Below are 14875 nucleotides of genomic sequence, written 5' to 3'. Positions count from 1 at the left end.
GCACAAGGGGTGTGGTGCAACTGCAGGTATCAAAGGGGCCAGACATCGCTTCTTCACTACTGGAAGCAGCTTGTTGGAAGCATCCCAGCTACCTGCCGTGCTGTTTGAACATGTAAAGCAACCGCTACTACAGGCCACCTCGGTCCAGCAGGAAATTCCTGACTTCATCGTGTGGGGCTGGCACAAAGATGGTACCAGTACATGGCAATCACTATGGACCAACTCTCAATGATGCTTCAGTGACATGTGCCATTCTCGTGCGCTGCGGCTGCCTCATGCAAAGGAAGGTTGAAATGCAATCACACTAGGTTTCTATATGCAAGGTCCTCTACAAATGAACAGCTCCATTTAAACGCACACAGCGGCATATAGCATTTTGTCACTGCAGACATCATCTCTAAATATTTAAATGAAAAAAGTTCAAACAATAATCTTTATTGATAAGTCCAATCCTTAATGACCCTAGGGCAAAATGTGACATACAATCTTTAATAAAACAATAGATTCAGATTCTCCGACCCTGAAAATCCATGTAAAATGGTATTATTAATAATTCTAGCTCGTTTAGTTTTTAACTGTGACTGACCTCTAACTTGGCTGGCAGCCATTTTGGATTTTTTTAATATGGCCCCTGGGTCATCCGTCTGGCATCAAATCATTAAAATAACCTCAGATTCAGATTCGTTGACACCGAAAACCCCTCCAAAGTTGTATTACTTATGATTCTAGCTAGTTAAGTTTTTTAACTGCGGTATGTGGCGGCCATTTTGGATTTTGCCAATATGGCGGTCCCTTGGGGCATCTGTCTTGCCTCAAATCGTTAAAATAACATCAGATTCAGATTGCTCGACCCCGAAAATACCTTAAAAAGTGGTATTATTTATTATTCTAGCTCGTTTAGTTCGATTGACCTCTGACCCGGTTGGCGGCCATATTGGATTGTGCCAATATGGCGGCCCCGTGGGGCGCCCGTCTTGGCGCCCGTCAAAAATCGAAATAGTATGGTATGACTGACATCTGTGCCAAATTTGGTGCTTTTGGAAGAAACTGAACCAAACGGCCCCTATAACGCCCTAACATCCCTGACTATTAGGCAGCTTTGTTCTGCTTCTCATACTTTGACTGGATGGCCGGCTTAAAGGGAAGATACAACTTTTATCATCAAAGACAAATGGACAATAATTTCACCCTCTCATTTCCAGACCGGGATGTGTTGTAGATGAAATTAATGTGACGTCATGATGACGTCATCATCTCACATGTGACGTCCAGGAAGGATGGAACTTATACTTAAAACTTTACATGTCACATTTCACAAAAGAGTCGCCGAAACAGCCTTGTGTTTGTCCACAAACATAAGTCTAGTTCTAATTTCTTTTTGCCAAAACTGATTATTATCCCCTCACTATTTCCTGTCATACTCTAATGCAGGAGAGTCCTTACATTGTGGCCTCGAACCATTCTTTCGTCATAGCCCAAACTTTTATTATGCCCTGCAAATACCAAAAAGCCACGAAATGCATAATTATTTTAAGAAAATAAGCACATTTTGTTGCTTTTGCAGAAAATTAATGATTCGCACAGTAAAACCATGAACCATTCTTTCGATAATTCAGATCATCATTTTATTACGTCTGTGCAAAGACAAAACAGCCATTAAACGTGTATTTTTAGATGACAGGCATGTGTTACATGAACTCCAAGGACTTTAGAGGCTCCGTCAATCTCCAAATTGAAGTTTGTCGTTTTTATTTTTCGGGTAGCCACGTGCAGCACCAGCAATGCTCTTTACAAGTTAGATTAGAGGCAGCAACCAACTTCCAACAGAGCAAACAGCGATCAAACTCCTTTTTTTGTGCGGTAGTGTGGTTAGGGTTTGTGACTCATGATCAGAGGGTCAGGAGTTCGAGTCAAGCTGCTGGCCATATGTTGTGTCCTTTGGCAAGCCACTGCTTCCCCACTTGCCTCTCTCCACACAGGCGTGTAAATGGGTGCCGGCATTAACTGGGGAGTAACCTGTAATGGACTAGCATCCCATCCAGGGGGGAATAAAAATATTCTCTGAAACTGGAGATAAATTCCGGCGCTGCCGTATATGGGCCACATTTGCTCCTGACAGACTTTATTACTTGTTTACTACTTTTTATCATCTAAAAAGTGGTGGGTAAATGCCCCCCTGCCTACACTCGAAAAATGATTAATTGAGAATATACTGACACAATACAGGTATTTTTTTTTTTGGGGGGGGGGAAATGTGCTTTGCCCCCCTCTAGAAAAAAATCGTGGCGACGCCCATGGCATTTGACGTGGCAGGCCCTGGCGGGTATAGGAGAGTGTGTGTGTTCCATAATTATTTAAATAATAATATGAAGTCTCTATTACGAACGACAAAGGTTACAGTACAGAGAAGCCAGTTGATTGGCCAAGATCCATTGATCACGCCCCTTCGTTTCAGCGAGGAATGTGATTTGCCAGGACGACCGTCATGACGAGCTGTCACGACAAACGACCAATCATCGAAACGAAAGAACGCCGAGTATAAAACCATTGCTAAACAGACCGTTGACATCTATTTCATTCCGAGGTATAGACAATCTTGAATGAACGGAATTACACACGTTATTTTATTTTCAGTAAAGTAAACAGCACACACGATGGCATCTGGTGCACATTGGACTGCAGTGAGTTTGCTCATCTTGTTGATCACAGTGTCTGTGATGATGGACCAATCGACTGTTGACGCCCTAGCTGATGAAGACGGTAAGGCATATCTATTCACAACGAAGAGTAACATTCGTCGGTTGCACCGCGAACCGACGTATCGCATTTTTGTGTGTTTCGAGAAAAACCGATTTAAAGTTGGTCATTATTTTGTAGGCTCATTCCATATACTCCATGTGTAAGAACTCAAGCCGTTTCGTTTTTGCTAGTAAATTATAGATTGAACTTTATTGTATGCAATCCGTGTGCATCTGAGTTGTTAAGTTTTTGAGAAATTCAGCTCCAAAGTAACTCGTCACTTCGTGAAACATATTTTTTATCATGTTTATTGTATGCCATACAACGTGCGTAATAGTGGCCGTGTGCCAGATACGGAGATACGTCGGTTCGTGAAACGCTAAATTCCAATTTTTCATGTCGACGCTGCTTGGCGACGTCATAGTACTGTGAAATTAGCATGTAAAGCGGCGTATCGGGATACGCCACTTCGTGATGCAGAATTTTTCATTTTTTAGAGATACGCCGCACAGTCTAATTAGCGTTCTTAGTTAAGTAGAACTCCGATTGAAATAAAACTTTCTGAGAATGAGCACTGTGAATTGTGATGAAATAATAATGTTAATGACAAAAACTCAATTTGGCAAAAAATCGAGATACGCCGGTTCGTGGTGCGACAGACGAATTACTTGAGGTTCCATATGAGTTGTGGTGGTTCCGAGATGAAAACACAATGTTTCGGACAGTATGCTCTACCCGCCGTCTAAAATCATAAACATGAGCTCTAGTGACAAAAAAATGAAACAAAATAAGCAGGGTTCCGGGAATCAGCACCACGTTGAATTGATAATTTTGTTGTACATTTCGTTGACGACGCTGAGAATAAAATTGAAGATAAAGTTGAAAGATGCATGTTTGCCAAAAGAGTCTTGGAAACGACATCACCACTAACTTTGTAGCAATATGAACAATGCTCGCATGCTTATAGGCTGGGACATGCCTTTAAAGAAAATGCGCTGAGGACCACTTTTAACGGATTGGATTTAACATAAATAATGGTTTGAGAGTGGATAGTCGATATTAGGGCAAGTTCGCGCAAGAACCATTGTTGACCAGCGGTTAATCATAGTTCGACTAAAGTTAGGCTGAACTCTGTGTAGTCGACGAGGGGTGACTACGCTAGTCGACTATTTGGAACCAGCCTACCGCGGCTGGTCGCGAAACGATATATAGCTGGTAACCAATAGCAATTTCCATAGCATAGTGCAGAGGGGGCCAACTATCAACAAAAATGGCGGAAAACGAAACTGTGAGCTCGAGCTAAATTTCATTTTCATTGCACAGTTTTCCATGTTAGTTTACGATTATGTCACCTTTGTCACCATTGTACGATAATATTGGCGATTATGTAAGATGTCCTGAAAATATCCACAATCGCTATTGTTTGAGTAAATAAAGAGAAACAACAAGTGTTGAATAATTGTGCGACCGCCATTTTTGACGGTCGTTGACATGACAAAAGTCGACTAGAGTCGTTCGCACTTCAACTTCAGTGCGCATGCGCTAGGTACGTTACGAACTGACCAATAGTTAACCACTGGTCCTTGCTCGAACTCACCTTTAGCTTCCCGATGTATTGAACGTAATTGACCTGTCCTTACAAAGACCAGTTATGCTATTCTTAGATGTAGCTCCGCGAGCTTGGAGGGTGTGGTCAGCTTGGAGCGGGTCGTCAGCTTGGAGCGAGTGGTCAGGGCAGCCTGAAGTCGCCGCTAATGAAAATCGGCTGAGGAAGAGACAGGTCGCTGTGGCTGTCGATGGTGGAAAGGACGAATAAGACGATTCAAACCAATAAAAGAAATAAAACAAGTAAGATGAATAAATATTTGAGGCCTAATTTATAATACAGGGTGTCCCAAAAAAATGCTCCACTCTCCTTTTTTTACAAATCCAAGCAAACCTGAATGCATAAATTTTCTTATTATGCATGGTAAGAATGCTATGTGTCTTGGTTGTTATCTACAAAAAAGATTGGATCATACTATCAATCCACTAGGGACAGAAATGCTTAAATATGAACTCGCCTCCATTTGCCAACTGCGCTGGGGACTCAAATCACCAATTTTAAAATGTCGATTTTTGTCAAGTGTGCTTTTCAAAAATTCTACTTGGTATCTAATTATGAAAGACCAGTCATCAGTCGTTATCAAACAAGAGAAAACCAACCAACCACGGCATTGTCCATTTTTTGGACTTTGACTAAAAATACCTACATTTGTATTTGAACAAAGTTAAACTGCTGCAAACTGCTTACTGACTGGATGGGCCTGAAATATATAAATCTTAAAATTAATGTGGCCTGACGTTGCGAACTTAGCAAGTTCTTCTTCAGAGGCTAAAACAGACATGACAGAGGTACATACATAAACATGGTGCACACAAACATGCAGGGCTGAAAGAAGAAACACAAAAGGAGGATTAGGTGTGAAAGGTGTGGAAAGATGCAGGGGAGAGTGGATGAGAGAACAAAGAAACAAAGGGAGATGGCAAACCACAAGGGGGTCTTGTGTAAACAGGGGAGGGACCAGAAAGGGGAAGGATCAAAGGGCACAGGGAGTGGGAACGGACAAAAGAGTGTGAGAGTGAAGGGATGATGGGGGGGGGGGGGGGGAACAGTATTGAGGTGGAAAGGGATGAAAGCTGGGGGAAGATGGGTAAACACAAACAAGGAAGACCAGATGGATTATCTGTAACAGAAGACAATGGAGGAAGAAAAGGATTAATCATTTCCAAGTTGGATGTTGAGACCATGTGGTTGAATAGTTCGAAGACGATTCATCCACACTTTCTCTCTGCTGAGGCGAACTGAGTCCTTGCGATGGCCAAGAGATTCAATACATTTGTATTTGTAAATCAACCACACGTAACAATTGTTCAACTATGTGATGGTGAATTGACCAGAGAGAGTTCGGCTCTTGATCATGAATATGTATGAGGTATAGTAATACTTTTTGAGCCGAGGCATGAATGGGAGCAATAACGAATGCCACGTGATGTGAGTTCCACCAATCAAATGACAAGGATATGTATGTCGGTTATATAATGTCCAATTACATGATATACAAATGGACGCAGAAGGCGCAACATCTGAGACAAACAAAGTAACTATTCCTCATACATATTCATGGTCGAGAGCCGAACACTCACTGGTCAATTCGCCATCACATGCCAGATGTTATTCTTGCTGTTTACCAAGCGCGCGCGCGAGGATTCACGCACAGGGTAAATACGCATGCGTAGTAGACTGTCGCACAGGTTACCTGTGAGACAGTCTACTACGCATGCGCTTTACAAAGCAATCTTGGAACTGTCGCACGGGTGTAGTACGCACGCGCGAACATCGTCCAAACGAGTTGCACTTGATGAGAGTGGTTGCACGGTGCGTTATTTTTCCGAGCGAGCTCAATGATGCCGAACTAGAAAATATTTATGGACAATAAAGATGTCTCCTGTACAAAAGAATGTTGCACACAAACTATTTACAGCTGCACTGCATTGTAAACGAACTGAACTAGTGAAGTTGAGCAATACGATTCTTTTGGTGAACTGGTGAAGTTTTATATGTATGAGGTATAGTAAAACAAATATAACATGGTTTATTTCGGGTGGACAGCCGATATTCGCTCCCCTCGGTATTGGAAGTTGACAAACTAGTTCCCTCAGCTTCCCCTCGGGAACAAGTTTGTCAACTTCCAATACCTCGGGGAGCGAATATCGACTGTCCACCCTCAAACCATGTTATATTTGTATACTATAACGTACAAACATGCCATATGGTAGTCTAATTGGGTGTTGCTAACTCACAAACGGTGATAAGTCAATTGAAGATGAAGATTAGGTCTTATCGAAGCTAATTATTTTACTAAACCGTGAATCCAGAACAATTTCAGGACTTTGTCTTACAATTTTATTTCAGACTTGGTCGCATGCTGCGCCAGTGGTTACAAGTTAATGCGATGGTTTTTGATGAGGTGCATTTTGTTTCAGCAGATGTATGTACTTGGCACGTTTCCATACCTTACAGATTATTTGTTTTCATTTTTTTCAGGTTGTTCGATGACAGTTCATGATCAGCCACTTGCTGACAGCGTGGTCAGCGCTCAACGGGCGATCGTTAAAATTCTATGACATAATAACTATATATCAAGTTAAGTTTAGACATATATGTATATCCTTTGATCACTCAAGGTACGTAGGGAGTTGTGTTTTGGTTTCAGCTTTTAGTCATTCAAGGAAACTTCAGCCGGTTATGGTTTCTGCAGTAGCTAGTTTTCATCAGAGTGCATGCGGGGGGTAAACTTGTACGTAGTAAAGGTGAGATTGCATCGTCACATCCATTTCGATAAAAAAACTGTTTTGCTAATGAGCGCATGTTCGCCTGTGTTTCTGATTACCCAAACCAACCTAGAAATTCCAAGAGATTCTAAATCTTTTTAATTTGTTTTTAAAAACTGATAGTGCCGGCCCACCCTAGGTTTTGTGAACATCATTCTGCATTTTTTTCCCGGCAGTGCAGTATTAAAACGAAGCCTAAAAGTGCAGCAAACGGCAGAATGAACCGTTCATAGCAGTCACATACATGTATTCATGTGTTACTATTGCATGCAACCAAATTTAAAGAAACAGGATTCGACCACACACCCCACCCTATATATTTGGCTATAGCAATTTAGAGAAAAAAATGTACCCCCGATCCTAAAAATAAAATTAGGTAATAGGAAACACAACACTTTTTTTCTTGGCCTCACTGTTGATTTTGCTGAGGGAACACCTTCCCTAGTATAATGTTGACATTATCTATTTGAAATCATGTACGCGAAATGTTTGAATGTACAGTTCAACATGAGTCAGGGTTCGACTTTAACTCGTTTGTTTCACTATACTGAGACTGACTTTTTACTAGCCCGCGGGTAGTTTCCCTGGCCCGCATCTTTTTTCTTTTATAGAGTGTCCCATATGCAATAATGTGCATACATGTCAAACATGTATCCTGAGTCAATCTTGTCAGTGTTTTTATTAAACAGATAAAATAATTTAACCCTAAATAGTTAATACAATTTATACACAAATTGGTACAGGTTTGCTTTCTGAATTTAATGATTTATTTCTTCCTTTGCTGTCATCTTTGCCGTATCCCAATAATTTTGACTTGCCAGCCGGGCTACTTAAGGAACTGTTTGATTAGCCCGCCGCTAGCTGATTTGACTAGCATTTGGTTAGTGGACAACCGCTAAAGTCGAACCCTGTGTCATATGAGTATCATGCCAGAAGGTAAAAATGTCTTTGAGGTATAGTCTTAAATTGGAAATTAAATGAACTGCAAAAATCGCATGTAATTTCTGCGTTGCTTTTGAGGTCTTTTTTTGTTGGGGAGGGTGGGGGGGGGGGGTACTCTTTGTCGCATTGTTGTTCGTAAAATTGTTCAAAGAAAATCCCCAAAATAAGAGATTATGGTTGTTTTTAACAGTTATTTCTATATACGTCAAAATGTTTTTTTTTCTTCACATATCAAGTAAATTTGGGAATTTCTTTGAATCTGTTCCATTCCCCCATGTAAGGCCCAATTTAAGTCCAATTTACAGATACCTCGTCCCCCCCCCCCTTTTTCTGGACTAAAAACTATGATGTCATTATTTTCACATGATTTTCCGTATCATAGGCGTAATAACTGCCCTCTTCCATTCATATGCCTTTTTTCACAAGCGATTACCCCTCCCCCCCCCCCATATTTGTAAAGATTGTCCTTCTTTGTTAACAATTAAGTGCTTTTTTTCTGAACAAGTGCTCTTTTGTGCCATATCGGGCGTTACCAGTGCCTTTTTGTGAATTTCGCGCATGTGTCGCCATGAAATGTCCGTTTTTGAACAGCGCCTTCGCGTCCCTCCAAGCTCCCCCTCCCCTCCCCCTCCCCAACCCACACTATTTGATTTTACGGAGGCCGAGTGTCAGGATAAAAAAAAGTTTCTACACAGCCATATGGTTGCGAAGGCAAAGCTTCGGTCGTTGTCGGGGAAAGCTAATCCGATTACGTACTAAGACGCTGTATAACAGATCGATCGTGAAATTCGTGAGCCCCCCCCCCCCCCATTGCCTTTTGAACGTTGTGTTTCTCAGAAAATATGGTCGGTATGATTGAAAATTAATGTTACATTCTAATTGAAGAAGAAATTCTAAACTTCATGTCAGTTAAAAAAATCGCCGTCATCGATGCCGAAACGGCAATACTGTCAAAGCTTACCTAGTATATTCCAAATTCCAGCTGAATCTGTTGTTGCGGACGCTAATGTTACAACTTGAACCATCTCCAAGGAAAATTTCGAACCAAATTCAGGAAAAAAATTTCCAGGAAATTTCCAACCGAAATTTCCAGCACTACGGCTGACCGATTTCGGCCTGGCACACAATATAGCGTGTGGTAGTATATTCATTAGTGTCACTCGGCGTGACATGGCGTGGGTCTCGGTTTCGACCAATGGAAGTCGGCAAAAAGGGTGCAATATGGGAATAAATGTATTACACGGCAGCTATTACGATTTAAGCAAATTAGGCACCCCTTGTGTCACCCCTTTAACTTCTAAACATCTTCTTTAAGGTCGATCATGAGAATGTATCTGCCAAGTTTGGTGCTTTTGCACCATTTGGTCATTATCTTGTCAAACATTGGATCTAATTCCACTTGACTATTCAGATGTTGGCTCGTACCCCCCCCCCCCCCGCCCTGCAAACAGGACGCTGGGAAGGGCTGAGGAATTGACGCTCTGATCAACCTCGTCCTCGGGGTGTCGAGCAGTACGCGTCCATCAATACTTGCTCTCTCGTCCTGGTATTGGATCATTTGCATGTGCAAGATTTTTGAGCATGTATGCAAATTAGGAATAGTCTGGTGCCTGCTTGTGCGTTACATTAGCGTTTGTTTTTGTATGCGGTGTCTGGGGTAGCTAGAAGCAGAGTCAATTCGTCACAGCGCGAGCATGGCGTGAGTTACGAAAACACGATTTATTTAAATAAACTGTTGCGATCTTATCGAGACAACATGTAGTATCACATTTCATATAAATATGAACAAATTGAGCAGGAAATGAGTATTTTCGAGAAGGCGTGGACGAATAATCGCGAAAAAAACGTACTGCGCGTTGTGAATAACACCACCAAATACACGATAAAAATCCATTACTAGCCAATTGCGCGGGTATCGAATCAGGATACAGGAAGAAAATTTCCTATCCAGGGCTTACTATTGGAAACTAGGTTGGAAATTAAGTAAGCACTAGGGACGAGGTTGCGCTCTGATTGAATAGATTTTGCATGACCTGTGACCTGCAAGTCATCATCACGGCCACGACCCTGCAATGTTTTAACGGCCGTTAAGACTGAGCCATCACTCTTTTATTCCCTTTCATAAATCCTTTTATTTCGTTGAAAAGCGTAATAATGCAGGAAAATTTGTAAAGCTTTATGTTTTGTAAATTTTCGATTCCCGTCACTTGCTCAGACTCCGTTTAGTTCGATTTCACGAAGGGTCAAGTTTCAAATTATGCGACGCTCAAAATGGAATGTGTGCATTTCTATATTAGAAAGTTTTCGGATAGCATTTGCGCGCATTGGCTAACTGCGGTCTTAAACAGCTGCAGCCTCATGTCTTTATGCAAAGGTCATGATAAATTACCCAGAATGCCACCCCACTTCCTTCGCAAGATTCTGTGAAGCTCATCCCAGCTCGCGCCCTGTTTGCAGGGCGGGGTACGAGCGAAATTATGATCATAATGCAATGACAGAGGTATTCGTGATTCGTTTGTGTATTATCGCAGCCTCCGTAGAATAAAAGCCACAGAGTTGTCTTGTACCTGTAAGTAGGTCACGTTATTTTATCACACGGTGATAACTCGGGTACCCATCTAGTGTTTACTTAGCACGGTTTGTTACTGTGTGAGTGTGACACAGCATCGCAATCGGTGTTGACCCAAATAAGTTGGTTTTATTTGTAAGCAAGTGGCATAATTCAGCGGATAACATGTCAAAAATTGTATCTGTGGTTTCCGGTGAGGCGGAGGAGTCTGATACAGATGAGGAAGTCAGTTCTAATGGAGATGAAGGGACAACCAACGACGACACCACGGATAGCGCTGGCGGCGGGGAGACCAATGCCGGACTTCGCCCGTCCAAGCCCCCACGGCCGCGACCGCTGCGCACGCTGAGCGCCCAGCCCGGGGTGATCGTACAGGGAGAAGCCTCGGAAACAGACAGCGATGAAGATACGAGCATGAAACCAAAGAGATCAGTGTCTGATCCTATCAGGCACGAAGGATTACCCCCACTGAAAGGTATAGTTCAACTAGTACTACTAGTTTCATGAAACTCGGATTTTGTCAGAATTTCATCATGACATAAAAAAAAGAGTTAAATAGCTGTATTAAAACCGTTTCCACATTTGTTCCGTTCCGTTCTGAAGCTAGCAGATCATATAGCGCCCTCATGCACGGAGATACAAGTAGGCCTACACCATATAGCCTATTGCCAACATACATGCATTGAGCATACGCTTGGCCTACTACTACTAGTACTGTAGTAGCGGTGAATAGTGCACCCTCCTCGCAATTATGCAGCCCGAATTCGAGTTATGCTGTGCTATGCAGTATGCTATGTCGTTTTTGAAACTTTATATTTTGTGTCCCAAAAAAGTAAGAATTATCTTCTTTTATTGTTTAAATCGAATCCTAAATTTATTTGCAGAATGTTTCATCTGCTTTTTCTGATTCGTTGCTCTGGAGGATTTTCCTTTAAATAAAGGGAACTAGTGTCCGAAATTGCATTAGGTCTGATTCCCATCTTTTGAAATACTAAGTCACAAAGGCAATGTAAGTGTTTAGCGAGACAAAGATTCAGCACAGTGAGAAGTCACCAATTATGCTCACTGCGCATGTTCACTGCACTGCCGCTGAAAGAGCGCAAACAATAGGGGATCGCACCGGCTCATGGTCAGATATACACCACCATTATAATACATGTTGTATGTGTATTAGATGTACAGTCAGATAAACCTGATCAAGAAAAAGAAAAGTGTGACAGTGTGAGTCGGACAGAATAGGGCATATTTGTTTGTTTCCATGTGACCCCAGCCTACTAGGGTCTGTACACTGTGTTACATACTTTGTGTACCTAGTGATTAAAAAAAAACAGATTAAACATACTTTTTAGCAAATTGTGATGGAAGTAGAAGGCACCCCCATGTGCATGCACTGTTTCACGGATATCGCCATCCTTTTGATCACGTGGTTATCTGTGGGGGCATTTCATTGAAAATACGTCCCATCATCAGGTGGATAAAATAAAATAGCATGATGGGACATATTTTCAATGAAATGCCCTTAAAGATTATAGGCCTATACCACATGATCTTAAAGATGGCAGTATCTTTGAAATGTTCTATGCTGGTGTGACAGTACATATAGTGTCATCTGTATTCTAATTTTTTCCCCTTTGTTTTAGTTGAGTTTTCATCAAGAAAAAAAGACCACAGTCTGCAATTTCCAAAGTCAGACCAACATGACAAGCCGTCCTCTCAAAAAGAACTGCCGGCCCTGAAGTATGACACATTACTGCACCGCAAACTACGGGAGAGGAATGCATGTTTACAGACTGCACTGTATGGTGCTGTTGCCAGTGTGTTCCATACATCGGCTAAGGAACTGGCTGAGGCTAACCAGTTGCTCGGCAAGTCACAGACTGTGATTCAGGTACAGTTTGTCTTGTTTCTCAAACTAATTTTTTGATGTAGGCAGTTTGTCTTTCATTAGGGCTGCGCATCGGAACCAAGCACCCGACTGTTGATGTCAGGAACCGGTTCCAGAATATGGGATCGGGTACCCATAACCAAGTGTACACATTACTTAGTAACTTCTCAGACTACGAAAAAGAACGTTTTGAATGTCATTTGCGGGGAATTTTCAAAAGAAAACCAGGCTACATGGAAAAATTGCACTTTACACGGTAAAGCTATAAAGCTCACACTTGTATCTTGCTGTATTGACACATTGATGTGATAGTAATTAATGAACAATCGGAGCAGCAACTTCCGAGATTTAAATTTGGGGTTGGGTTTCTATAACGGGGCCCCGGGTTCCCGTGTTTTCTTCAATCGGGTACAATGTACCCGGTTTCCGTACTGCCCAAATAATACGCACCCCTATTTTTCATTTGTTAGCATAGTGTAACCAGTCTAAGCTCTGTTTCTTGGCAGAGTCTTCAAAATGTTTATTGAAATCTTGCAAAGAAATGCAAAGAAATGCTGACTTCATATGTGTACAACACAAGAAAGCGAAAGCCAAATGAATGTCATAACATCATTTAATCCGAATGGGCATTCAGTCCAAATCCAGGGCATATTCTACAAATTTTGGCCTCATGTTGGACGGATGTGATGTCTCTGGAGTACATGTAGACCATGCAGAGTTGTTGACCCAAAGTCTCTGAATTCAGGGCCTTTACTCTCCCAAAGAGACCTGGGATGAGTAGGAGTTTTGGAACAGAATTTATTTCTGAGCCTTGTGATAGATATTAGTGGACAGGGGTAGTTATATTGGGACTCATCTAAAATGCATTATGTAAATGAAGATATTTTGATATGTTAGAAACGTGACTGCCCAAAATTACCTGTTGTAGCAGTAAATGAGTGATACAACGGAATGCTTTGAAGGAAATGAACTTAACGTATTTATGTGAAATGCGGTTGGTGACTAACACTTTTACAATTTGAATTGTTAAAAAAGGAAAACTGTACAGCACTTTGAAACTGGGCGACAAGCTTGATTAACCTTTTAAAAGTTTCCTTATGTTTTTTTTTGTTTCTCCACAGGATGTGTGCCACAATCTTAGAGTGTTCACAACAGACCTGAAGCAGATTGAAGAGAAGCTTGATGCCGTTAACTCATGTGCAAATATTCCCAATATCTGCATCGACAAACGAGGAACATAGGAGTGTGGATTTGCAGGAATGACTTCTCAAGAACTGATTCAAAAACAAAAAGAGCCACAATGGAATTGCGATTACGATACTGCTTTTATGTACTCAATACATCTCTTAGGAAGGCAAGCTCACCTCAGACGTATAGTAAAAAAGAAATGCAATATGCACCACATTATACATGTACATAATCACGAATGATGCTATTTATCGTAGTTAATTGCAAATTATTATGAAGAGCAGCTTCCTTGTAAGTGCTGTTCCCATATTTGATAAACAGCCATACACTGTTTCATCTAAAGCGGACCGCACCCAGCCCATCCACTGTAGATGGAATATTAAAACCACCCTCCATCCACTGGAAATCCCCCTCACCTCCATCAACTAACTGGCCTGTTCCCTGATCTAATTCTGTTTGTTTGGGGGGGTGTGGGGGCATTGTATACCCCCCCCCCCCCCCCCCACCAAAAAAAATCTCAATGTAAACATGTACAGTACATGTACCATGTTATGGTGATGCAAGATATTTGATTATCTTGCTCAGTAGTCAGGGGCGGTGGAACGGGGGGGGGGGGATTTGTCCCCCCCCCCCCCCCCCCAGATTTACCCAAGTGCCCCTCTTTCGGACAAAACTGGCCCAACAATTTGGGGTAATTTGTTTTCAGTCATTTCCAAAAATAGTATAGAGAGTTCTGATATGAACCTGCACTCGCTAAGCCTGCATGCTATAATTTTGCCACTATGTAATAAATCATTTAACTACATGTAATACATACCTGAATTATAGCTCGGTTCCCCTTTCCTCTGACCACTACCCCCATCCCCTATCTCTGGAGTATCGTTACCTCAAGAGTTTTATTTCCAAAATGACCAAATCACCAGTTTTGGAGAAGGATCATGCAATGTTGCGATTTTCATTTCCACTAAAAAGAATACTAAATCCCCTCCATAGAGAGTAACCGAGATGTGTTACACATGTAAGATCTGGACTGCGCCAAGGAATAAATAAAGCAATTTGACGAGTAAATAATCATTCATTCGTTTTTGAACATATTTTAGTTTATGAAAATCATTAAATGTACACATTTATATTCTGTCATTAAATATATAAGCTCTTGTATTAAACTGTCTGAATTT

The 14875-nt window shown here is 41.5% G+C and overlaps 1 protein-coding gene across 1 annotated transcript; it reads left to right on the top strand.

Annotated features, from left to right (window-relative positions):
* The first annotated feature begins 10658 nt into the window (after positions 1-10658).
* LOC119741627 (biogenesis of lysosome-related organelles complex 1 subunit 3-like) lies at positions 10659-13920 on the top strand. Its single transcript, XM_038217454.1, has 3 exons — positions 10659-11099; positions 12265-12512; positions 13631-13920. Exons 1-3 carry the CDS (start codon positions 10790-10792, stop codon positions 13748-13750), a joined length of 678 nt encoding a protein of 225 aa, XP_038073382.1. The 5' UTR covers positions 10659-10789; the 3' UTR covers positions 13751-13920.
* The last annotated feature ends 955 nt before the right edge of the window (positions 13921-14875 follow it).

Source organism: Patiria miniata, unplaced genomic scaffold (assembly GCF_015706575.1).
Source record: "Patiria miniata isolate m_02_andy unplaced genomic scaffold, ASM1570657v1 HiC_scaffold_5, whole genome shotgun sequence".
In the NCBI taxonomy this organism is placed as follows: Eukaryota; Metazoa; Echinodermata; class Asteroidea; order Valvatida; family Asterinidae; genus Patiria; species Patiria miniata.
This window is presented reverse-complemented; position numbering and strand designations above follow the sequence as displayed.